The sequence below is a fragment of the Hemitrygon akajei genome, chromosome 7 (genome assembly GCF_048418815.1).
Source record: "Hemitrygon akajei chromosome 7, sHemAka1.3, whole genome shotgun sequence".
Classification (NCBI taxonomy): Eukaryota; Metazoa; Chordata; class Chondrichthyes; order Myliobatiformes; family Dasyatidae; genus Hemitrygon; species Hemitrygon akajei.
The window spans coordinates 71,373,701-71,400,797 of NC_133130.1; the positions used below are offsets into that span (position 1 = coordinate 71,373,701).

Below are 27,097 nucleotides of genomic sequence, written 5' to 3' on the forward strand. Positions count from 1 at the left end.
TGTCTTCTTTCTCTACTATCCAGTCTCGATGAGGGATCTTGGTTTCAAATACCGTATGTTTATTTCTATCCATAGATAGTACCCGAATTGCTGAATTCTTCCAGCATGTGTGTGTGTTTTGCTCAAGATTTCCAACGTTTGCAGAACTTTTTTTTGTCTTACAACTAAATGTTGGGAATTGCAATTTATTTCTACAAAAGAGGGATGGATTCGTGATAAAATACTTGTGGAGAAAAGGGAAGATAAAATAAGGACTCCATTTACACATTCTAAGATGATCATTTTTAATTTGTTGTAAAATTGCCATAGCTAAGGAACACATGCATGATTTCAAAATCTATATATTTATAAACTATGATTGAAAAATTAAACAGTTGTAATTAATGATAAACATACGACCATACTTTTAAATTCCACAACATACACAGACAATGCATGTTTTCTCAGTGCTGAGCTTTATATCCTATGGATCACCTGGGAAAAGTTATTACCAACTCTTGGCCTTTCCTACTTTCAAGGAGAAAGAAAATAAAATAATGAAACATTTGTAGAAGGACCACTTAGGCAATCAAAAACTTGATTTGTTCTTTTCATCAAGGGCTCAGTGTTAAGACATGACTCACGCAAATAATGGCATGGTCCATCTACTGTGAAATGAGTGGAGTCCACTCTAGGATGAAACAAGAACAAACATGTTTTTCTGTCTACCCCAGTCTATTGAAGGAATCCAATATTCTCACTGTGCAAAATATACTTACCACCCATCACATAATCAATCAGAACCCAAAGCATTTCTCCCATCACCTGGAATTGTCATTTTATTTTTTTTGGAAAGTGGTTTGGAGTGATCAACATTTAGGCAAATTTATACATTCAACACAAGTCTTGGAGGGTTCTGTAAAAAAGTCTGTTTCTCAACAAGTTTTCGAAACAATCCTTCAGAATTTGTTAGCAGTTGGTGGTGTGGGCCACACTCGCCTATCTTGCCCTGATCCAGGACAGCGACAGCATCAGCGTTCTGAATAGTTGACAGACGATGGGCAATGATCAGTACCGTTCTTCCTTCCATCAATCGCTCCAAAGCCTCTTGTACCAAGTACTCATTCTGTGAATCCAGTGCACTGGTGTGTGTAAAATACAAAAAAAAGTGAACCTTAAACAGAAGACACTAAATTCTCAAGATGTCAAGCAGCAGCCAAGGAGGCATTTCAGACTCGTGCAGCATGGAACAGGCCCTAAAAGCCTACCAGGTCTGTGCTAACAATCTAGCACTATTTATGCTAGTCTTGCATTAATTGCAAGACCACTCGCCTCCATATTAGGTATTAGGGATAACCTAAGCAGGCCATTATCATTGTTTGTCCAGGCAAATTGGAGCAGTGCTTTGGAGATTTTAAGTTTCACCATCTATCAGATTTGAGATATTACAGATATTTTTGTTTTAATAAATTGTTTCTCTGAAAAGTTATGGAATAATATTGCCTAACAATTTACACTGCTTTTTTCTTTATTTCAGTTTTTCAGCATCTGCAATATTGTAAATGTGAAGTGTTTATTGTCATTAATCTGAAATATAAAATGAAGTTGTTCAGTTACAAATTTGAAGGTTTTTTTTAAGTCAGCCAAATCATGGAGTTAAAGCTGCTACAGATATCAACGTAACCAAAAATTAAACCCTTAGTTAACTGTTTTGCTTTCTTAATAAACCTGACATCTGTTGAACCAAAATATATCCAAGCCATGGAATTGAAAATGTACATCCCCAACATCACTCAAAAATGTCAATGGCCAGGCACAGAATGACTGTTTTTATAACTTTTTATCTTTAAATAATCAGAAGCTTGGAACCAGTATGAATGTGCTCAGGATTCTGCTCATCCTAAACCAGAATTAATCAAATTTACAGGATATTCTGGCTAATTGAACCATTGGTTAATTGGGCAGCTGCATATTTGGGACAATCCTTAAAGAACAAAAACTAATTGAGAAATTAGCCAGAATTCCCTTTGTTTATCTGGGACACTATGCCATTTAATTGGGACAGGAGACTGTTGCCGAACAGTTTCTAACTAGTGTCAGCACTTGTGTGACTACACTACACCATGCTTAGACAGAACCATTTTTAAATGGCATCAGTTGTGTGTTTAAAAAAAAAAGCAAAGGCTTTTCTTACTCATAGCTGAAATAAGCAATCAGACAATTCAGAACAGCTTTGGTCATTGTGCTTACACGTACTCAGGTTTGGAGATACCTGAAACGGCTGGGAAATGATTTCATTAATTCAACAGGTCCGAAATTATGAAGAATTTGAAGGTATTGACAATCATCTTGAATGTTACAATGAAAATGAAGAGCTGGAGGATGCAGTTGTTGAAGGCAGTCCATCATCTGCACTTGGTGTCTGTGCTGATTTTGTTCATTTACAATTGATCAAGAGAACACAGCAGTGGACAGTGGATGAATTTCTCTATTGATAGCTATTAGGAACTAATATAAAGTTTTACAGGATTGTAGATAGTATTGGCAGCATTTTAGTTTGTTCTGTATTTTATTTAAATACATAATTTGATATTCAATTAAATGGCAGTTTGTTTTTTTAAAAAAATATACCTTTTGAACCATTTCCATGGAACTTCAGCTATTTAGGGCAGTCACTTAATTGGGCCAAAATGTACTGGTCCCGATATTGCAGATCAGAGGTTCCCCATATTCCCAATCAGAATTACTGGAAACAATCTGAAAATTAACTTCCAACAACTTTTCTTTCAATGCGTTACTGGAAAACAATATGGAGAATGTAGCCTCACCCAGACTGGCTTTGCATCAGCTGCACTGCACTCCCAGCAACTTTGCTGTCCCCAATTCTACAAGCTTGCTGAGCGACTAGTTTCAGATCAACAAACTGCTTCAATTAATCTCTCATCAACTTTGGCACAGTCAATGCAGAAACATTAACATAAGAATATAAGAAATAGGAGCAGGAGTATGCCATTGGGCCCATCGAGCCTGCTCCACCATTCAATAAGATCACGACTGATCTGACCATGGACTCATCGCCACCAACCTGCCTTTTCCCCAAAACCCTTAATTTTCCTATTATGCAAAAACATACTCAATCTTGTCTTAAATATATTTACTGAGGTAGCCTCCACTGCTACACTGGGCAGAGAATTCCAGATTCACCACTCTCTGGGAAAAGCAGTTCCTCCTCATCTCTGTTCTAAATCTACTCCCCTGAATCTTGAGGCTATGTCCCCTAGTTGTAGTCTCACCTACCAGTGGAAATAACTTTCCTGCCTCTATCTTATCTATCCCTTTCATAATTTTATGTGTTTTTATACGACCTCCTCTCATCCTTCTGAATTCAAGCAAATACAGTCCCAGGCAACTCAATCTCTCCTCATAGCTTAATCCCCTCATCTCTGGAATCAACCTGGTGAACCTTCTCTGCACTGCCTCCAAAGCCTGTATCTCCTTCCTCAAAGTAATGAGACAGTAATGAGTACTGCACACAGTACTCCAGATGCAGCCTCACCAGTACCCTGCTCTTAAATTCAATCCCTCTTGCAATGAAGGCCAACATTCTATTTGCCTTCTTTGATAGCCTGCTGCACTTGTAAACCAACCTTTTGTGATTCATGCACAAGCACTCCCAAGACCTTCTGCACAGTAGCATGCTGCAATCTTTTACTACTTTAATAATAATCTGATCTTCCACTTTTCCTTCCAAAGTGGATGACCTCGTATTTACCAACATTGTACTCCATTGTACTGTCAGATCCTTGCCCACTCTCTTAATGAATCTATATCTCTCTGCAGATTCTCTGTATTCTCTACATAATTTGCTTTTCCACTCAATTTAGTATTAACAGCAAACTACACTCGATCCCCTGTTCCAGATCATTAACGTATATCATGAATAGTTGGGGCCCAGCACCGACCCCTGCGTCACACCGCTCAACAATGATTGCCAATCTGAGAAACACCCATTTATCCCAACTCTCTGCTTTCTATTGGTTAACCAATTCTCTGTCCAACTCTATCAATCCTTATCTTATGGACAAGTCGTAATTGGAACCTTACCAAATACCTTCTAGAAATCCAAGAAAATAATCCAGCTGTTCCCCTCTATCCACTGTGCTGTTATATCCTCAAAAAACTCTAGCAAGTTTGCCAAACAGGACCTGCCTTTCCTGAATCCATGCTGCATCTGCCTGATGGATCCATTTCTTTCCAGATGCCTCATTATTTCTTCTTTCATGATAGCTTAACAGTGGTGTTATATTCGCCTTCTTCCAATCTGCCAGGACCTGCCCAGAGATTTTGGTAAATTATCACCAAAGCTTCAACAATAACCTCTGCCATTTCTTTCAGTACCCTGGGATGCATTCCATCAGGACCATGGGATATGTTCATCTTTAGGCCCACAAATTTGCTCAGCACTACCTCTTTAGTGATAACTATTGTATCGAGGTCCTTGCCTCTCATCACATTCATATCATCTCTCTTCGGCATGTTAGACATGTCCTTCACCGTGAAAACTTACACAAAACAGTTATTCAAAGCCTTGGCCATTTCCTCATTACCCTTCTTGTCCTCCAAGGGACCCATGTTCACTTTGGCCACCCTTTTCTGCTTTATATAATTATAAAAACTTTTACTATCCATTTTTATATTTTGTACTAATTTATTTTCATAATCTATCTTCTCTTTCTTTATTGCTTGCTTAGTGGTTCTTTGTTGCTTTTTAAAGTTTTCCCAATCTTCCAGTTTCCCACTACTGTTGGCAACTTTGTACGCAAGGGACTCCTTTGCTTGCATCTTCAGTAACAGTTCTATTTCTATCTTTAACATCTCTATTTTTCCCTTTCAGGGTTCTTTTGAAGACCCTGAACTGGAGTTACACACTGACTTCGGTTCTTTGCGGGAATGGGACCCACTCTCGGTGTCTCACGACTGGCCGCTATTTGATTAGCGCACCTTCAGGGTTTCAGGATTTGGTGGCTCTGGAGGCAGGTGGACTCGAGGTTGCTGCCTCCGCAGCAAATTGATGTGTTGTGGGAGACGGAAGATCGAAAGCAGCAAGCTGGCTGTGTGCCCAGAGACAAGAGTTCATGGGGCATAGATCTCAGAGAAAGCGATGCAACAGACTTTTAGCATCATAAATCAGCGAGTTGTTTGTTATGTTTCCCCTCTCGCTGTGAAACAGGGACACCTCTTTTTCTGTATTAGGGGGACAGAGAGAGAGCCTGTGGTATGTCGAATTACCAGGTGAATGAGTAGTCTTTGGGGTCCTGCAAGTCTGTGTCTAAACTGAGGCTTTGCTGCGCGCTGGAGTGCTCGGTCGGGGTGCACATGCTTTTTGCTAGTGTGGTAGGGGGTATCACTGCTTTGCTGCTGCTTACGCGTGGGGGGGGGAACTGGGAGGGCTTTGGGGTTCTAACATTTAACTCTCATTCATTCTTTGGGACACTCTTTTTTCATGGATGGTTGAGAAGAAAAAGAATTTCAGGATGTACAGAGTATACATTTCTCTGACATTAAATGTACCTTTGAAAACTTTGAAACAAGCTTTTAGTTTGGTGCCTTCCTTGATTACCCTTAGTTATCCATGGTTGGCTCTCCCCCTTACTGTCCTTGCTTTTAACAAGAAATACTTTTGTCGAGCATCGTGAAAACTCTCTTTGAAAGTCTTGCACTGTTTCTTAGTCATCCTACCATATAGCCTGTGTTCCCAATCCACTTATTCAACTCCTCCCTCATCCGATTGTAGTCTCCCATATTTAGGTAAAATAGACTGTTTTTAAAGAACCCATGTATCAATCTTTATCAAAGATCAATTTTAATTGAGATTTATGTAACTACTTTAACATCACCCTTTAATTTACCAGCTGCTGAGATTCTCAGTTACCTCCAACACAAATGTTGCAAAGTATTCCTGGTTAGATTCCTTTATATTACCCCTGTCAATTCAGTGTTCAGCTGGTTATGTCGAAGTTACCTACCATATTGTGTTCATCAACCTATCCTCCCTCCTGGCTAGAAGTATCAGCCATGAGGGTTTGGTGGTCGGGGAAGAGTCAGTCACCAGCAGAGGCTGATTCAGGTACTGATAAGATAAAGCAAAGATGATCTGGCCAGCCACTATCCATCCATTGGCAGATTGACCCTCTAGACAATTGTGATACATATTTTTAAAATACCCCATTGACTTATCCATGATCACACTCAATGTGTCACATATCAATCATCCAAAGTACCTGCAAATCTCATGGTGGTTTCTGTCATTCTCAGATTTAATTGCTCCCACTTTTGGCATTCAAGCTTTCAGATTTCAAGCCTTTGGCTCCAGAATTCATTTCATAAAGCATTTTGATTTTCAGTACACTCCATCCACAAGCTCTGAAATCCTTGCCTGAAGAATAATTATTCAACTTATTCAACACTTGTCCTCTCCCCAATTCCCCCTGGTATTCATTGAATCAAACTCTGAGCTCTTCTTAAACATGGGAGTACAAGATAAACAGAAATTATTCATTTGGATGTTAACAAATCAAATGAGAGAAGTTGTTTTGTAAACAACATCTTGCCAGCAAGATCACAGGGTTTAGCCTGCACTCACCTTGTGGCCTCATCTAGCAGTAGAATTTTGGGATTCTGAAAAAACAAATTATCAAAAACAGTTAACCCTCAGAACTGAATACACAAGAAATTTAGATATCTGTAAGCAAATGGGAATGTCACCAACAGGAATTACACCTTAATTATTCCATTCACTTGACAATTACAGAATATAAAGTTAAAGTGAGATACTGAACTGATGAGATTCAAATGATTTAGCAGTTCAGATACATCATGAATTTCAAAAAAGCTGAATGGGGTGTAAAGTTATAATATGGGACTTGTTTATATTTAAAGGAGGATGATAATTACCTTCATCAGAGCTCGAGCAATTGCGACCCTTTGCTTCTGGCCACCTAGGAAGATACAAAGATTGAAAGCAACTTACACCACCATCTCACAGCAAGCAATAGCCTAGATAATAGTCTAGTGGGCTCACCTGAAAGTAAGACACCTTTTTCCCCAACCACTGTTTGAAAGCCTTTGGGGAAGCTGCAAATGAACTCATAAGCATTTGCAATCTTGGCAGCCTTTTCAATATCTTCCATTGTTACATTGGAGTCCTTGGTGGCACCATAAGCTATATTCTCTGCAATCGAGCAGGAGAACAGAATGGGCTCCTGAGAACCAAAAACGTACTTAACATCAAAAAACTCATTGTTAGCCTACCCAATGTGACCCCCACCCACAACCAACCTCATCTGCTCCACTGCTCAACACACCCCACCTAGCTCCTTGTCTGCCCAAGTCACTGTCCTTCTAGTCTGCTAGATTCTTGGTTTACTTGTACCCCATCTTCTCAAACACTAGCTTTACCTGATTCACCACACCGATGTTTTCACGTAACCAGTGTGGATTGATGGTGCGAATGTCATGGCCATCAACAATAATAGTACCTAAAATGGAAATATTACTTAGTTACTGTTTTATGCCATGGACTTCCACTGCTCAATGTGTTATTTGCAGGAGAAATGGTAACTGCAGTTAATTTCATTCCTTTCATCAGGACTTTTTCCAGATAATATGATAGAATAATTAGCTTCTAAAACTTTGCATTATATTCCCAACTTACCCAAAACTGGATCATACAGACGAAGCAACAGGGACACCAGTGTTGATTTTCCTGAGCCACTGGGACCAACTACAGCCATTACAGAGCCTGCTGGGATAGACAGATCTAGCCCGCTGAATACGTTAACTTCTTGGCGGGTTGGATAGGCAAACTGGATGCCACGGAACTCTATGGCTCCTTTGAACTCCTCTGGTTGCAAAATCTTGCCCTCTAAAACCAAAATCAGGAATAGATATTTTGAGTAAACTAAGAATCAAATGTACAAATGGGACAGATTCTAAAATCTGTATTTAAGTTGGAACTAAAGATTTAAGGTCTTAACACAAGTTTAATGCCCCAAAGGAGATTGAGCTAAACTCTGCCCCTTTTCACACCACTCGCCACCTGCTAACCACCAAGCAAAGTGAACTCAAACTATAGCTCACACACACTATGCAAAAAAACTTGAAATCCAAGAGCTGATGGCTGAAAGTAGCACTTCTCTTTCCCTTACAAATACACTGAATGCTGTTGACATATACTTGGATCTAAAGTTTAATAACTTTAATAAAGTTTAATAAGGTCCATAACCTTTAGTGGACTTCCATTATTGAGCAAAGTTCAACTTTATTGATACAGTGCTCAAACATCAATTCTCAACGTTGCTCCAGGTATTGGCTAGAGAGCAAAACAGATGCATCTGCTGTATTTCTGAGATTCCACACTGCTAATTCAATTCTACTGATTTCCATGTTGTAAAGTTGACGGGTTTCAACATTTTGGACCATTAATGTGACATTTCATTTGCAATGTTATTGCTTATTTTTGTACGTTAAATTCCATAACTTATCATCAGTATCTGCTCACCATCATCATTACAGAAATGATTTAAGCCCCCTGACCCTTGCTGAGAATTGCTGGTGAGAACAGTGAGTAAATGGGCAACCGGTAACTGAGAAGCATCGCGATACAGCATCTGAGTGAGAGAGAGAGAAAAAAAAAAATCACCACAGCAACTTACCATGGAGTGGCATTGCCGGTTTCCTTTCAAGTAGCTCCCATAACCGACTCCCGGCACCAAGTCCCTTCATTAAAGCCGAATAGAAAGCGCCAAGGCCTGGAAAATGGATCAGATTGAAACCAGCAGTGCTACGTTCAAAACAAATAAATAGCCCCCACTTGCATTTCTATAGAGTTGACCATTCTGTGTACAAAAGCAGTCCTGTGACAATTGCAGTTGCTTATCCTTAATTTTCCTCTCTCCAGAATTTCCTTTGTCTTCCTGTTACTCACGACTCTACCAATAAACACTAATCTTACCTATATTCAAAAAAAACTTAATGTGAAGCAAAGTGCAATTAAATTAGTAAAGTTACCTCCAATACTTATTCCCACCCAGAAGGCATACATCATGAAGGAAGTGAGTTCTCCCACTGTCATGTGGGCGTCACCCATCATCAGTCCTCCGTTGTAAAGCACTGACAGAACAATCAAGTTTCCTGTCAGTCCAGTCTGAAAAGATAGACATAAACCTGGATCAGTACAAGTTTTCCCACTTCACTCAGACAGAAGTGTGTGATACCTGCAAGCATGTGTCACCCATGGTTTCAGGAATAAAAGAGTCACCTGCAAATTTGTACCAGGTATAAGATACCCATGAGGGAAATCCACTGACCAGCATTCAGGATCAGAACAGAGATAAGAGGTAAAGCAATAGAGAGCATGATAGGAGGAAAAAAAAACTGGTTGCATATGATGTGTTCAGGGGAGAGTATGTGCACGGCTCTCAGCCATCAACCTAAGATGACTGCTGGGATATAGGCTGGCTTTTTACTAGTCTATGATTTTAATATTGACTAATGTTTGCCTTTGCATTTAGTGTTTAGCTGCATCATCTGAGAAATACTTGACGCATGTTCAGATCACTGTGGTTAGATTAAGCTTTGAGGAATGCCGATCAAGTGATTGTAGACACAATGACATTTTCATTGTGGTCAGGCTGTGGAAGCAAAAGGTGGGGATTAATGAGGTTCAGGGAAGGTGGGGGGGGGGGAAGAGAGTAATGAGGTTCAAAAGAAAAATGCAATGCACTGAATGCAAGGTAAAGAAATGGTGAGAATGCTTTCTGAAGGCTTGTTGTGTTTCTAAAGTTGCCTGCTTTGCTTAGATAAGTCTTTGTACAATGTGACTTTGGACACTAACAGGATGAAGAAATTTACTGAAATCAGATACACACCAACTATTTTTGCTGCCCATCAGCTGACAAGCTGCAGCTTAAGTCTCTGAAGCACACAACCATTAATGTGTCAGCCTAGGTCATAGATCTTGGCAGGCTCAGTGCATCATTCATAAATTAGCTTAGTGTCAGTGATTAACCAACTAGTTTAAACAAATGAACTCTAGTCTTGTGCATATTTTGGATGGGTATACTAAATAGAATGGGAAAAGAAATAAGCCTATGAGATTTATTTATTATTTGAGTTTATTTCTATAATTCATATTTGCCTCCAAGGTCTAAGGCATACATGCATATATTATGAAGCTATAAATTTGTCCTCATGTCATCTGCCTCTGACATTCACTATCCCACCTATCAATATAACAATGAAACTCTCCCACGCACTCCAAGTCAGAGCTACTGTGTTTGGTAAAACGCTCAAAATTTGCTTCAATTGATTTTCCCAAGGTTAATAAATTCAGTGAAGCGCATAATTCTGAAAACACAACAACCATAGAAAAAAAAAGTTAACCATTGTAGAGGAGGTTCATGTCATGTACATGACAGACTAACTTGGAAATAGTTCAGAAGGGAGACACTTTCAAGCTTTCTCAAAACCACATTAAAAAACCTATTAACTGTCTTGCAGCAATTGTATCATAGCTGGGCACTCTGTCTGGGAACTATTTTCCATGAAGCTATCCAGCAATGATATTTGCTACAATGTACAGCATGATACTACTTTTTCAGTTTGCTCATTGAATTTCCAAATCAAGTTAAGAGAAAGCTTATTCTATCACAACTTAGGATAAGAAACGTCATGTGATCTTCTGAGAATGGTGACTGAATCATAGAACTTGGTGCTTTAACTGTACAAAAGTGCAAGAAAATAAATTCAAAGACATAATAAGTTGGTACTTACTGCCCCATAAAACCCTGCCCGGGCCACAGCTTCTTTCTTGGCCAGGTGCAGCACACGGTTGATCTTGCTCATGTACACTTGCAGCTCCAAGTCCTCTTTGGCAAAGGCACGGACAGTCCTTATATTTCCAATGCGCTCTTCAGCAAGCTATGAATGGAAAGTCAATGTCACTGTACATATTTTAAAAATCTGATCATTGGCCAGCTCCATTTGACTCCATACAAAACATGTTACACGGATTCAGTTTTTGATTTGCAGAGTTAGCCATTTCAATTGAAGTGATGGGAGAGCTCTTAGTCAATCTAAGAGTCACCAGCTGTGAGAAAGTGAAGGGAAAGCCGAGAATCCTGTGACCATCACTTATTCAGCAATGGTTGCTGGCACTAAATCAAAACCAAGGGTCTAAAGATGTTCAACAAGCAGGAGATACTGTAGTGGAACTTTTAATTCAGAGGAAGTGAAAAGCTAGCAAGATGATGCCACCATTTCATTCTAATACCAAACTAGATTGGTGATTTCATTAACAATTTGCCTTTTAATTGCAAGTTAAATTGTCTGCTTTGATTATTTATTCTGGAAGTTTCCATTTTTGTGATTTTTTTTAAGGAGACAATCTTCAAGTTTTGATGATGAAATGTGGTACAATTAATGTGTTTAGTCTGGTACAGAGGAACTTGGGTAAAAATAGCATTTAGGCAAGAACCACTTCCATTCTTGAGGAACCAAAAGCATAAAAGAAGCATTAATTAATTACCAATTTAAAGCTCAGAACAGAAACAAATGAAGTATTATTTCCCCGCTGACTTAAAAAAATCAGATATCCAATAATTTTATCAACAGTCATCAAAAACCTAGATTTCTTAGTCATATTTCTCCAAATTCTTTCTTTTTGAAGAATGTATTCATTTGGGACAGTCATAAGAACGTCAATTCAACATTCTTTTCCTTAATGGGCCACTCATCAAAACCTTTGCAGGAAAAGAAATGTTACTTGTAAGGTTGAACTCCAAATATCCCACTTTTCAATGCAATGCAAACGTTCATGCAAGGTCAGAATATTGGGACAGCAACATGACCACAACAAGCAACATTATTTGCAAGAAAAGTGTTAGTCAGGTTATCACAAACCATTTTTCTGTTCTTTGAAAGGTAGCAATAGCCCCGACCAGAGAGAAAATGAGGACTTATTTCATGTCCCATCTGCAAGAGTGCACTTCAAGAATGCAGCAGTATGAGTACCTTTTGCCTCAGTCTCTTGGAAAGAAACTTAATGTCATACTAGACAAAAGGCATACTTTTACAGAACCACTTTACTCATGGTCAAGTTAAGAAAGGGACAAAGTGAGCAGGACAAACAGGAGAAAATCTGCAGATGCTGTAAATCCAAGCAACACACACAAAATGCTGGAGGAACTCAGCAGGCCAGGCAACATGTGTGGAAAAGAGTGCAGTCATCGTTTTGGGCCAAAACTCTTTGGCAAGCCTGAATGAAGGTCAAAATGTTGACTACTCTTTTTCTAGATGCTGTTGAGTTCCTCCAGCACTTTGAAAGTGAGCAGGACAGTGTGATAGCTTGTTGTACTGCTGCCTCATAGCTTAAATTGAATTACATATAAAGACAAAACTACACATGGCTCAAGTAGCACATAAACCTTTTGCAGTGACAATCTTCAGTGCTTATATCACTATGTATACACTGCATGTAGAAATATCAGGGGGAAAGTTGATAAATAATACTAGAATAATGTGAACTTTGGATTTGGGAACATTCATTACAGGAACAGTGACTCCCCGTTGAGGACAACGTTTGTTCTGAAGGTAAATTGTTGATGCCATGTGAAAACTTGTCTTCAGCAAACTGTGGACTTGCATCCCAAACCCTTCTGTGTATCAACACTCCTCAGCTCCCTACGATTTAAGTCCTACCAGAATTTCACTTTCCAAAATGCATCATATTATTTTTCTAGATTAAATTCCAGCTGCTACCACCTTGTTCAATTTTCCTGATCAACTATGTACTGCTGCATCTTGAGAGAACTCTCTGCTCTCTACAATTCCAACACTTTCCCCATCGTCTGCAAACTTAACAGATTGTACTGTGAATTGCTTGTGGTCTAAATGACTGTAGCTTGATTGAGTGCTCAATTATGGGCACAAGGGAAACACAGGAGCGGTTTCTCTGATCATGCAAATTTAATAATTTTGGGATACTGAAGACCATCATTTACTACATTGCTTTAAAATCTCACACTTTTTTCACACAATTTAGAGGTTAAATCCAAGGCTGGAGATCACGCTTTGGTGGGTCCAGCCTTTGAGGGGAAGACAGCTGCCAACTGGTGGGCTATAGATAAGCATGCAACTTGCTCCAATACAACAGACCCGCCTTGACCAAACCTAAGCTTTCAAACACTGAGTTCATTATCAGCAGTGATGCAAAATTCTCTGAATTCACCACTGAAGTTTTGTTTTATTGGTCTTACAGAATTTGTTAGTTCTTTATGGTTTGGCTTCAGAATCACATACAAAAGATCAACAAGGGGTAAAAGATATTTAAGAAATCTTCTGGCCATTCGAAGCACATCAGATAGCCAATATTGAGAAGGATTTCATGCTTTTCAAGTGGGAAGGCAGGAGTAACACAGCTTGTTTTTTTTTAAAGTTTGACCCACACAGCAAAGGCACTTGTAAAGTTTGAGGCATGAATCTCACAAGCAGAAAAGATGCAAAAGAATTGACAGATGACAGAATTACAAGGTCTATTTAATTTGCCTTATACCATTCTGCTAGTTACATAATACAACATTATTGGGCTTCTTAACTAATCTCAGCAATCACTCTCCCCTTGTCCAGGAGAATCCCAGAAAAAAAAGGGTGGGAATGCCTGGTAGGTCCAGGGTGTCCGATACCTCCTGATTACTCTACACTCAACATCTCAACTGCTCATTCATTAGATCCCAAAATGTCATTGCATTAATCAATGTTAATTATATAAAAATGAATCACTAGCATTTCACAATTTGAAGTTTCATTATAATCACCTGCCTTTTGAAATGTTTTGGCAAATTATTTTTAAATTACCCCACTCAAATGTAGGCCATAACAAAATTTTTATTATTTCCATTTCTATCTGTAATCTCAGAAATAATAGTCCCAAGGCTCAGTCATATTTTCCCACTCCATCAAATTGGAGAAGAATTCTGTGAAAAAGAAAATAGTACAAGAAAGATTAGTCCTGACTGAACCAGTGAACATTAACTAATGAAGGCAGTGAAGCATTTACTGGCCATGTCAGAGATCCAGGGAAAAACATAGGGCGTGGATTGACTGGTTTTATCAGCTGTACAAGCTTAACACCCAATTGCCCTCCAGATGTGGTAACAAGGCCATATCTGCTGTGCAGCCCAAAATGGTTCGGTGTGGAGTTAGATGTAAATTCTGAATTCTTCATGCAAAGCCATATGGATACCCAGACAGTATAAACATACTGGTCACAAAAAGCATCTCCGTGCAGGTGAATCTAGTCTTTCCTACAGTCCCATTTCACTTCCTTCAAGCACCACATTCCAAACCAGAACAGGTTTTGCAAAAAAAATGCCCCTCGTTCCCTCCTCTTTTGAAAAATATTTTACATCTTTGTTTTCTAGATTCTACTCTGTCCATAGTCTGTCCCTTTCTCACTCAAAATTCAAAAATTCCTTCAAATAAAATCCTGCTTTAGTATGAAAACAAATAATCTTAGTGTTCTGATCCAAAGACTAAAGTGCATTTCCATGATAAACAAGCTGTTAGATTTCTAGAAAGGTGAACAAAAATGAGGAATAAGGACCTTTCTGTTTGCCTCTCTCCTGAATCATGCTGCCTCCCTAAACCTAGAGATGAAAGAAAACATAGCACTTTACCTGTGTGGCATCAGCTAGTGAATCCTGAGTTACTCCAGCAAGCTTGCGAACGTATCGTCCATAAAACACTGCTAACACAGCGACAGGGGGTATAATGCCCAGGACAAACATGGCCAACTGCGATGAGACCCAAAACTATTCACAAGGAACAATGAATGATTAATTAGCAACAAGCACCAATGCTCATTGAATGGCATTCCAAAATTTTAAAATTAAATTTTTAACACATCAGGTTAAAACAATTAACATATTAACTATGGCTAAGATGCCAAGTCCGGTGAAACAAAGATAAAGGTCCTGTTCATTTTCAGTAGTTTAATATTCCACTGTATTCCTCACTGTGTTTTTGAAGACCTTTGTCACCTGCAATACGAGTTACAATTTTTACTGATCTAACCAATCTCACAGAACAGCAAACAAGAGACTTGTCTACAGATCAATTTCATGAAGTTACAACTATATTTATATTTCAGCTTGCTGTAATTGATAACGTCTTGATGCTTTTCAGAAATAAAACTGTGAAAACCGGAAATACTTATGAGTGTTAATGGATAGATTTAATGGGCTTACATCAGAAGCGCTAAAACAGGATGTTTCCTTTTTTATTTCAGAATTCTAGCACCTGCAGTATTTTGCTCAAGAACCTTAACACGCATCATATATAATGCAAAATCTTCATTTCATCCACATGAACACATATTATGCCCAACTTTAAAAGCACTTATAATTAACAAGCAAGAAGTTGGGAGGGGTCGTGTCAAGGCAGGCTCTTCTGCAATGGCTTGCACCGAAGAAGAGCCAACCATAAGTCACAGTCCTGAAAATGGCTATTGGAATTTATGACTGTTACTGGGACAAACTAATGGCTTTAGATGAGAAGGCTTACGGGCAGAAAGGATGGTCATAGGGCCTTGCAGGGCTGCAAAGGCACTTAGATTTACCACAAAAGATGCATACAGACAAATGCAACCATTGAACATTTTGTCTCAGACAGCTGTTGAGAAACAGATAATGCAGAACCAATGGCTTTAAACTCACATTTCAGAACAAAAATAATGCAGAATGCAAACTTCTTCAGTTCAAAATTTCACAAAATAAAATTACTATACATACTCCAAGAATGGATGGTGTTATGAAGGATGAACAACTCTGATGGGCAGAAGGGTGCAAGGTTGCCCATGTCCCCCTCCCCTGGGAGAATTACAAACCGTTACTGTTGCCAGGCTGCTAATGAGAGAGAAAGAGATGGAACAAAAACATACTGGGACTAGAACATTTGCTTCAGACAAGGGCGAGATAACACCGGGGGAGAGAGACAATATTATGACTCCTGTAAGACTTACGGCTCCGGAGAGGGCTGTTTACTTGGTACCATTCTGTTCATTAAAATTCCTCAGTGGACAGCCAGAGTGGGCTGGTTTGATGGGCTAAGCCATTCAAAACTGATTGACACCTGAGACCCTATGAGTAGGGATAAAAGTGAGGTCTGGGGAGACACCCCTCAGACACACTAGTGAGCACTGTTTAAGTGTTGGAACCCACGAGAAAGTGTGGGGCATCGGAGACCGAACGAAGGATCGGTCAATTTTAATTCACAGTGTTTATAGCGAGGCCGGTGGGGGCTTGTGTGTGTGTCCACCCTTGCCTGGGTGACCAGTCCACCATAGAAGAACGGTCTAGCTAAAGGACAGAGGGGTCATACCTGAATGGCCACAACAACACATCGACGGATCAAGAACGTAAAGGAAGGTTTGACTGGCTGTCACTGTTTGATCGCTCTCTCTCCCCCTCTCTCTCTCTCTCTCTCCAACAATTACAACACATCGACCAACAACTACCTCAGCCTGTATGAACTGAACTTTATATTCACATATGACAATTCATTATCCCCTAGACATCGATACAGCTTGTTTATTATTGATTATTATTATATCCACACTTTTAGGTTTATTGCTGCTAACTTGTTTTATATGTATATTTGCATTATTGATATGGTTTTGCTTATTTTTACTAATAAACACCTTTAGTTTGGTACCACCAGACTCCAATGGATTCTTCTTTCTCTGCTGGTTAGACACCCAGTTACGGGGTACGTAACAATGGATAGATATAAGCAACAAAAAAGTAAAAAGATACAGTATGTTTGTTGGGCCTATTCCCATCTTCACGCACCATCATGCCAACACCAGCTGATGCCTGCCCTACAGCTCTTAGCCCATCAGACAAGTTCTCAGTGACTGAGTGTCCAAGCACAACAGCATCAGATGAAAGTCGGTTTATCAGCTCTCCTGTGCTGGACTTATCGAAAAACGCAACCTCCTGACAAAGAATCGAAGAAAATAATCTTCCCCTCAAGCGCTGTACAATATGCTGCCCTGTAATAAACACACAAATGAAGGCAATCAACTAACATGTGTAAAACAGCATAAGAAGTGACAGGCATTGGAATGAATGCTGTAGTCCAGACACATTAAGGGAAACTTCATCTCATCCTTTCATGCATTAGTGTAACATTTTTGCTATTTATCAGTTAACAAGCAACAATGTTTTTCTTATTTTATCTACTTTACTGTGAATAGCTGTCAAACTGCTTTCTCAAGGAGCTACATAATATATTCAACCTTTTTATTCGGCTCAGTGTTTAGCCAAAACAATCAGTATATATATATATATATATATATATATTGTACTGGTGTATAGTAAAGCTGTCTTAAACCACAGTGGTAACCAGAATTCTTACTCAACTCTAATTTCTCAGCCCCCTTTCCCACCATCTGCATTTAACTTCTTCTTTAATCCAAAAACTAAATAAACATTGTGACCTCACTTATTGAACATTACAAATTTTAAAATGTGGGAAATGGATTAAAAACACACGAACAAAGCAGAATGAGTATCATAAAGTTCAAAACCCCAAAATAAACCAAATACAGTATTCAATGTACTGTTGTATTTGTGGGAGGACATTTTATGTATTCATTTCTGTGTCTCTGCACATGTACTTCTTGTACAGGTTACGCAGTCCTATCTTTATTCACCTGAGATCTGCATGAGGTAGACACGGGCACCATTGGCAGCAGCTCCACAAAGAAAGACACCACTTAGTACAGCACAGAGTGAAGTCAAGCTTGCAGTAACATCTCCTCCTGCAGGATTTGTATAAATGGTATCGATAACCTTTCCAAGAAAGAATGGTGCAGACATGGTCACCATGCTGGACACACCTAAAAAGCTCACTGCAGCTGGAGAAAGAACATAGTGCATGGCTTTAGATATCAGAGTTTGACTGGACTGCTAAGATAATGGAAGAGACTGACATATTACAGAGAGCAAATTTCAAAAGCAGACTAGGAGAAAAATCCAAATTCAACACATGTTCCTTAACAAATTCAGTAAAAAGGAATAAAATTGAAAAAGAAAAACTGCCCCCGCCCCGAGAGATAACACTGGTGTGAATAGCCAATAGGTATCAGTTCTTTATACAAAGCTTAATCCAAGTTTCAAACTCTTACTCTCCTCCAAAAAGCCATTAAGGTTAGAGGTGGAGAGGGCTGTTGTAGAAGGAACGTTAGTTTATTCTTTTCAAGTGAAAATATTGAAGTAGTTAGAAACCTGAAACAAATATATCATGATTCAATTTGCAGATCCAAATGGACTGCTCTTACTTCCTAATACTCCTGTGGCACAAAGTTGTCAATAAAACAAAGTTTCAAGGCAAACTGGTTATGGTTTGTCCTGAAACTTAATCACAAGTTCAAGACCATGATAAATAAGAAAAAAAACAATCAGAAAACTCAAATAAAATTTACTATGAGACATAAAAACTGTGTTATCTCATGCTCTCGCTTCCATATTAAGAACTGATTATTGTTTGAAAACTGAGAGGGTTTACTGTACTCAGAAAGGGAAGGTCCTGAGCGTCTGTTACATATTCTATCAAATGCTCTCTCAAGCTGCAGTTAGAGATAAATAGCATATTAGGGCGCGAAATGAAGGGGTTTCACGCCCTTTTATCACACTGCCACATATTTTCATATTAACTGCAGCTCATGCACATGACTGGAAATTAGAATCAGTTTTTGATGAAAGTAGTGTGAGTTTTCAAACTTTATATTCAATGTGCCTTAATGTTTAGAAAAGAGCAGGATTTTTGATGATTTATATCAAAAGCGCTGCAAGTATATGGTAAAGCACACATTGTCTATGAAGAAAAACAATTTCAAAGTTGTAATAACCTGTTATCAAAAAAGTTCATAATTCTGTATGACGTTCTCGTTCACGATCAACATTTAAATTAATGGGACTATATCTTAATCTACATTTAAAACGTCAATCAATACTCTAGTTCTTCTCAACCTGTTTCTATTAAACACAGTCACAGTTTCAAGAAAGAAATCGGCCCAACTGAAGAAAAACAGTAACTCACAGGTGAATTCTGGCTTCTTCACCATTGCTCTCCAACAGCATCAAAGATCTTTTTAACCACTCACTTCCTTCTTTGTCTCAAAGAATTAGAAGTGGAAAAAACAAGCCTTCAACAGTTTACACAGCATGATAAACTTAGGGAAATGCTATCCCTAGACTGTCTTTGATGTAAAAAAATAACAAGGCTGAATTTCAAGGAGCTACAGTCAGAACAAAACTAATCATAAACCAAAGGATTTCAAAGGATAACTAAATCGGATCAGACTACATTGATAAAAGGGTTTTTGAAAGAAATTACAGATATAGTAATGAAAAACTGTTGACATGACTGTCAGTGAAGAGGCAGACCCTGACTTGACCCAGACAGCACAGTTGAAGATAGAACTCTTAAAGATGGAGCAGGTAATTGGCAGATAGAGAGTTTAACAGACAATAGTAGTATTGACTAATTTGGACAAATATGAATTTATACATAGAAGGTTATAAAAAATAATCAACCTGAGGTATCCGAAGAGGTTATGAACTTTGTAGACAGGTGTAGACCTTTGAAGAACCGATTGTGATAGTGAGAACAATAGATGCCACGGAGTCAGACTCGAGAGGAGAACCATTGCTGGATATTCTTAGGGTACAAATAAGTAAACTGAAGTACCCGGAAAAAGTTATTGCGAAGAATCCTATACAGGGGCTTTTGTTATACTGAGGGAAGGGAAAACCGAATTACAGACAAGACAATTTTAGAGAAAGTGGATTTGAGGCGTGGAAATGAGGTATGGCTTGTCAATCAAAGTTGTAACGATTGGGAAAGATGATTGGAATGAGGATGCCCTGGGTATGAGTATCGGCGACTTTGGGGAAAAATGTTATATTCACCGATTCCCGATCAGCACCACCCACTCCAAATCACCTGCAACTCAGGACTGCGGTCCAACTGTGCGGACGGAGCCAGTGGGCAGAGTGATTCGGCGGCGAGGAGCCGTCGCTGCTTCCCACACTCATTCCTTCCCCATCACCAGGAGAAACCAGTACCAGGGCCCAACCGCTCGGACCTCCTCTGACCATTCCTCCCTGTCCCCGGGCCAGGGCACTCTTACCTGCAAGCGGCCACCGCTGCGGGTAGGCCAAAGCCAGCAACCTCTTAACATCCGCGGCTGCCGGTCCAGCGCTGGCCCGGCGTCGCTCGATATCCCGACCTGCGCCTGGTTGCCGCTCGGGCACCGTCTCTGTCCTGCTTACTGGCGGCTGCCGACGCTCGGTTGCTGACAGCTGGGGCCCGGCGCTGAAGCTGCGGCGAAGTACGGAGAGGTCGCGGTTACCATGGTCACGGCCGCTGGGCTCAGGCCAGAATCCCCGGGCCGTGCGCGCCGCACACCAGCAGCACCGAGTCAGCAAAGCGGCGGTAGCCGCTTGCAAGCCGCGCCTGTTGCGCGCGGTCTGGCGCTGCAGATGCAGAATCCGGCACGCCATTCAGTGGAATTACCAATAACCTCAGGTTAATCTCGGTGTCGGAGTGAAAAGACACCGTTCTCCAGTGAAACCCACGCCCCCAACATGATCCCACGACGCCAGGAACCCCAACGGTTACGCTCCTATTCGATGGCCGCAAAAGTCTCGATGGCTTCTTGTCACCGCTTTTATTGCATCGGATAGAATTTGCACCGCCCCCAGCAGGCCATAGCCGCGTTCAAACGCTCAGCAGGCACACACTGCACGGTGCTTAAAGTTATAACCCATAGGCTGATTAATACAATGAAACTATTCTAGACCAGTTGTTCTCTTTACACTATGACGAATATATTATTTTATTTCAGTTTGAAATTTGGCAAAAACTAAAAAGAGAAATATAAGTTTGCTTGTTGGTAAAGCGACTGTCATCTTCACAGCTCCGTACACTGGCTACGAAGATTGATTTCTGACTAAGGAATAAAGGCTGTGCAGATGATGGGTACTGTTCATATTTTTCAGAATTTTTATACGGTGAAAATCCTTTCTGTGATGCCTCCGGGTGGATGGAATTCAACGTTTCAGGAAATAGCATTTCAGTTAAGGATCCCAGCAGGCATTTCCCTCTGGCAGAGAGAGATGAAAACTTCGTTGTCGTCACCACTTTAAAAAAAAGCTGCGAGTCTTTCTCTTTATAAATGCAGCAAATTATAAACTCAAGAGATTCTGTAGGTGCTGGAAATCCAGAGCAACACACACAAAATGCTAGAGGAATTCACGTCAGGCAGCATCAATGGAAATGACTAAACAGTTTATGTTTCGGGCCGTAAACCTCCTTCAGGACTGGAAAGGAAGATAGAAGACGCCAGGATGAAAAGGGGGGGGGGGGAGGGAGGGAAGGGTGAACCTGTCTAGAAGGTGATCAGTGATGCTAGGTGGGTGGAAAACGTAAATTGCTGGAGAAGAAAGAATCTGATACGGGAGGAGGGTAGACTATGGGAGAAAGGGAAAAAGGAGGGGTACCAGGAATGGGAGAAAGGGAAAGGGGGGATACCACGGGGTAAGTGAGAAGATGTAAGAGATGAGTAGGGAATAGAAGGGGGAGGGGAAATATTACCAGGATAAATCGATATTCATACCATCAGGTTGGAGCCTGCCTGGATTGAATATGAGGTGTTCCTCCTCCAAATGAGAGTGGCATCATCGTGGCAAAAGAAATGGGGATAGCAATTAAAATGATTGGACAGAAGGAAATTCTGCTTTTGACAGAAGGAGCGGAAGTGCTTGACAAAGTGGTCCTCAATTTAATTTGGTCTCATCAACGTAGTGGAGGCTGCATGGGGACCACTGGATACAATAGACGACCCCAACAGATTAACCTCCCTCCTGGTACATACAGTGACTAGAAAAAGATATTCAAACCCCTTGGAAATTTTCATGTTTTATCGTTTTATAACTTTGAATCATAGTGGTTTTAATTTGGCTTTTTGTAAACACTGATCAAGAGAAGACTCTTTCATGTCAAGCTGAAAACAGATCTCTACAAAGTAATTTAAATTAATTACAAATATAAAACACAAAATAATTGATTGCATAAATATTCACCCCCACCTTTAATGTGACACACCAAATCATCACTGGTGCAGCCATTTGGTTTTAGAACTTACATAATTAGTTAAATAGAGATCTGTCTTGGGAAACCTGTGTGCAGTCAAGGTGTTTCAATTAAAAATACACCTGTATCTGGAAGTTCCAACTGCTGGCGAGTTGGTATCCTGGCAAAAAGTACCCCATGAAGACAAAAGAACACTCCAAGCAACTCCACAAAAAGGTTATTGAAAAGCACGTCAGAAGATGGATAAAAAAATTCAAATCACCGAATATCCCTTAAGTCAATCAAGAAATGGAAAGAATATGGAACAGCTGTCAATCTGCCTGGAGCAGACCATCCTCAAAAACGGAGTGACCATGCACTGAAAGATCTAAGACAACTCTGGTAGAATTACAATCTTCAGTGACTGAGATGGGAGAGACAACAACTGTTGCCCAGGTACTTCACGAGTCACAGGTTTATGGGAGAGTGGCAAAGAGAAACACACTGTTGAAAAATACTCACATGAAATCTCAGCTAGAGTTTGCCAGAAGGCATGTGGGAGATTCTAAAGTCAGCTGGGAGAAGGTTCTGTGGTTTGATGAAACCAAAATTGAGCGTTTTGGCCATCAGATTAAATGCTATGTTTGGCTTAAGTCAAAGACCACACCATTAAAAACACAGCATCCCCACCATGAAGCACGATGGTGACTGCATCCTGCTGTGGGGATGATTCACTGCAGCAGGCCCTGGAAGGCTTATGAAGGTAGAGAGTAAAATGAATGCACCAAAGTACAGGGAAATCCTGGACCTGATGCAGTGCAGTCTTCAAGAGAACTGCGACTTGGGAGAAGATTTGTTTTCCAGCAAGATAATGAACCCAAGCATAAAGCCAAAGCTACATAGGATGTCTTAAGGCAACAAAGTTCATGTCCTGGACTGGCCAAGTCAGAGTCCAGACCTCAATCCATTTGAGAATTCATGGCACAAACTCCACACAGATTCAAGGCTGTAATTACTGCCAATGGTGCACCTACTAAATACTGACTTGAAGGGGGTGAATATTTATGTAATCAATTATTTTGTTTTATATTTGTAATTAATTTAGATCACTTTGTAGAGATCACTTTTTGACGTGGAAGTCTTTTTCTGTTGATCAGTGCCAAAAAAAATTCAATTTATATAAACTATGATTAAATGTTGTAAAACAATAAAACATGAAAACTTGCAAGACAGGTGAATACTTTAAAAAAAAAAATCAGCACTGTATCCCTGCAAGCAACAGAAATGCTTCAACTGCACATTCACCTCCTCTCCTCTCTTAATTCAATTCAGTTACCCAAATAGTCCTTGCAGTTGAGGCAAAACTTCACTGGTGAATCTGAGGGTGTCTATTGTATCCACTGTGGCCTCCTCTATACTTCTGAGACCCAATGTAAACTGAGGGTCTATTTTATTGAGCGCCTCCACTCACTCCATCTGTCAACAGCAGAATCTCCCAGTGGCCAACCATTTTCATTCCTATCCCCATTCCCATTCCAAAATATCAGTTCATGGCCTCCTCTTTTGTCACAATGAGGCCACTCAGGGTTGGAGGAGCAACACCTAACATTCTGTCTAGGTAGCTTCCGACATGATGGCATGAACATTGATTTCTCCTTCAAGTAATATTTTCTCTCCTCCTTTCCTCTTCTTCTATCCCCTAATCTGATCTCTTAACTCTTCTCACCTGTCCCTGGTGCCCCTTCTTTTTCCCCTGCCTCTTATAGTCCATTCTCCTCTCAGATTACTTTTCCAGCCCTTTACCTTTTCCGATCATCTAACTTCACCTATCACCCTCTAGCTCATCCCCCTCCCCCTTTTTTTTATTCTGGCATCTTCCCCCTTCTTTTCCAGTACTGAAGAAGGGTCTCAGCTCAAAACCTCAAATGTTTATTAATTTCCATAGATCCTGACCTGCTGAGTTCCTCCAGCATTTTGTGTGTTACTCCAAATGCAGCATACAGTAATTATATTCTGTGATTCCGAATTCCCTTCTAACTTTCAGATTTTTGCTTTTCATCTGACATGACATTTCCAGTTCATTGATCTTGGGCACAAGAAAGATCCAAATGATTTACTGTGGAATGCAATCAGTATTTAATATTTATTAAGATACAGCAAAGAATTGGTCCTCCCAGTCCTTCGAGCCACACCGCCCAAAAACCCCCAAATTTAATCCGAGCCTAATCACAGGACAATTTACAATGACCTATCAACCTACCAATCGGTACGTCTTTGGACTGCGGGAGGAAACCCACATGGTCACAGGGAGAACTTACAAGCAGCAGCGGGAACTGTGAAGTGTTTTGCTAACCACTACGCTACCATACATTAGCATCAAATAATTCTTTAAACTCCTCCTTCCAGTGTAGTATCTCATTATCAGTAAGTATCCCTCCATTGTTAGCTTTCAAGAAGGCAAGAAATTTCCCATAGGTGGTCCAGTGCTGGAGAATCCAAGCATGTTGTGGTTATGGACAGTTTGCTGCATCCTCTGCATTTTTCCAACTGGCAATCTGCTCACTTAGTCAGTTTTTTGGTTTGCTATAAGCCTCCAGTTTCTTTCCCTTCAGCCATATAGTTAACAATAAAATTCTGAATTTGCTGCTTAAAGATAAAGATCAGCTTTATTTGATACACATTCTTCAAAACATAGTGAAATGCTCCATTTGTGTCAATTCAAATCAGCAAAGATGGAGCTGGGCAGCCTGCAAGTGTTGCCATACTTCTGGCACCAACATAGCATGCCCACAATTCACTAACCTGAACGGTACATGACAAATCAACTGCTCAGGCTTCCAGCCGGTTACAGGTATCAATTTTAACCAACATTTTGATGACAAACTCTGCCATCATCTTCAGGGATGATGCCTGGGCATGTCTAGTTTGGTGGTACTTATATCCCTGTCATCTGTCCCTCCTCATTGGTTAGTCCTCAATCAGGTCTCCACTGTCCCACCTTGTTTACAATCAAATTCCAGTTCTTTCTTAAAGTGAGACCTTCGTTTTTGTTAAAATACTTTCCCTCTAGTTTTATTTCTTTCTTCACCAGGTGGTTCCAAAAGCCATTGGCACGGCACAGTAGTTGCCGAAGTCAAACCTATGGCCACTGTGAATACTACGTTCTGTTACCACTTATTTCCCCGGAAAACACGAACGGATACATCTCTTGTGCTCCTTGATGTGTGTCAAAGATGACCTGGGACTCAGGTCGGCTGGCGTTTACAGGATTCCCTGTGAATGCACAGCAGCATACATCCGCCAGATGGGACACAATGTGATTGCTGGTGCTGTAATAGCATTACGCCTTAAACCTTTGGCTGTCTGAGGAAATATGTTTTCATCACCCAGATCTCAAACCAAGCACAAAGCTTAATGTGAACATCGCAGCTATAATGCCCATTCTCCTGTGCACTTGAGACACGGTTAATCCCAAATCAGGCAACACTTTAATGAAAGACTCCAAATCCACCAGCAGGATAAACAAACCAGAATAAATGTTCCTAGCACAACACTCTATTCAGCTGGTTAGTTTGTTTGCATACCCAATTTATGACTCCTATGATAGGCAATCAACTCTAATTACCAGATTAAGTATAATTCTAGGATGTTCCTTTGAAAAAAATTCAACAATCCAACTGATGCATGGGAATCCTCTATTCACAACTGTTCATCAGTGCCAGAGTCCCACTTTATGTACATACAATGTGGGACAATATATGAGCTAAACTTATGCATCTTTGGCCACACCAGTTACTTGTACACTGTATTTATAAGATTTTAAAAAATATTTTTATTTATTGTGCTTTTATCCTGCATCGGATTAGGAGTAACAATCATTTTGCTTTTCTTTGCACTTGTGTACTCACAATATGAATCACGAGTCTTGATTCACGAATTTTAGGAACTTGCTGAAGCTTAGTTAAAACAGAAAGAATACACCTCCAGTACAACTTACCCATCTGAAGTACCACATCTGACAATATGCCAATTTCACATTGGCCTCTTCAGTTACCAGGTGACTCTGAGAATTGGAATTTAATACCCCAGGGACTGCCCGAAGAGGAGGAGAACAAGCAATGGTTGCTGTGCTAATACTTTAGGTCTCAAGATAACCAATCCAAAAATATATTAACTGGAAAAAAAAATGGGCTTGCACTTTTATGTCTGTACTCTGTTGTGCTTCTCACACAATTTAAATGAACGAGGAATACTGGGGAACAAATCATTCAAATTCTTTAGTCATACAGCATGGAACCAGGCTCTTGGGTCCATTAAATCTGCACTAATCAAGCACCAATTTATATTAATTCAATTACCACCTAAACACTGGGAACTTACATCAATTAGCCAAACAAAGGAATGGGAAAGAACCAGTGTACCAAAGAAATTGGAGAACATGCAAACTCTGCACAGACAACACCAGGTGTCAAGATTGAGCTCAAGTCACCACAGGCAAGGAAGCAGCTACATTAACTGCAACATCCTGTTACCATTCCCAATAAGAAACAGGCCTAATTAAAAACTTTCAAAGACATGGGAAATTTTTCTTGAAACAAGCATGGAACCTGTCATTTTGAACTTTTCTATACAGTATATTTATTTTTTTTTGAGTACCAAGCCCAAGAATCAGAAAGGATAATAAGCAATAGGCCTTCAGTATTATCACAAGCAAGGCTTGACACCAGATGCACAACCCATTGTTCAGCAAATGAACCCCAGCTCTGACTTTACAATGCTCTCAGCCAGCTTTGTTTGATTTACCACAGAAGCCAATTTATCTGCCATTTTTGATCCCACTCTGTTCTCCATTGGCCTCCAGTATCATTTTAGTTTGTTGGAACTTTCAGTGCAGATAGGGACTGTCAACAATATTGACATC

General features: G+C 40.0%; 1 protein-coding gene across 2 annotated transcripts; it reads right to left on the reverse strand.

Annotated features, from left to right (window-relative positions):
• Positions 1-259: 259 nt before the first annotated feature.
• abcb10 (ATP-binding cassette, sub-family B (MDR/TAP), member 10) lies at positions 260-20,788 on the reverse strand. 2 transcript variants are annotated; one of them, XM_073051162.1, is made up of 13 exons: positions 20,234-20,788; positions 17,753-17,956; positions 16,887-17,089; positions 14,715-14,849; positions 10,813-10,959; positions 9,049-9,184; positions 8,694-8,789; positions 7,694-7,903; positions 7,438-7,517; positions 7,061-7,241; positions 6,934-6,977; positions 6,623-6,657; positions 260-1,121 (listed from the first exon to the last, which is right to left on the reverse strand). In XM_073051162.1, exons 1-13 carry the CDS (start codon positions 20,604-20,606, stop codon positions 866-868), a joined length of 2,100 nt encoding a protein of 699 aa, XP_072907263.1. In that variant the 5' UTR covers positions 20,607-20,788; the 3' UTR covers positions 260-865. The 2 variants fall into 2 exon arrangements, with proteins under 2 accessions (XP_072907263.1, XP_072907264.1); XM_073051163.1 differs by lacking the exons at positions 16,887-17,089; positions 17,753-17,956; positions 20,234-20,788 and adding an exon at positions 16,736-16,879.
• Between the last annotated feature and the right edge of the window lie 6,309 nt (positions 20,789-27,097).

Excerpts from the sequence above, each read along its gene's own strand:
- abcb10 (XM_073051162.1), bottom strand. The coding sequence starts at position 20,606 with ATGGCGTGCCGGATTCTGCATCTGCAGCGCCAGACCGCGCGCAACAGG. Across the intron at positions 17,957-20,233 it reads GCAGCGGTGGCCGCTTGCAG|CTGCAGTGAGCTTTTTAGGT; the intron begins GTAAGAGTGCCC and ends TTCTTTCTCCAG. Across the intron at positions 1,122-6,622 it reads CTGCTAGATGAGGCCACAAG|TGCACTGGATTCACAGAATG; the intron begins GTGAGTGCAGGC and ends TACACACACCAG.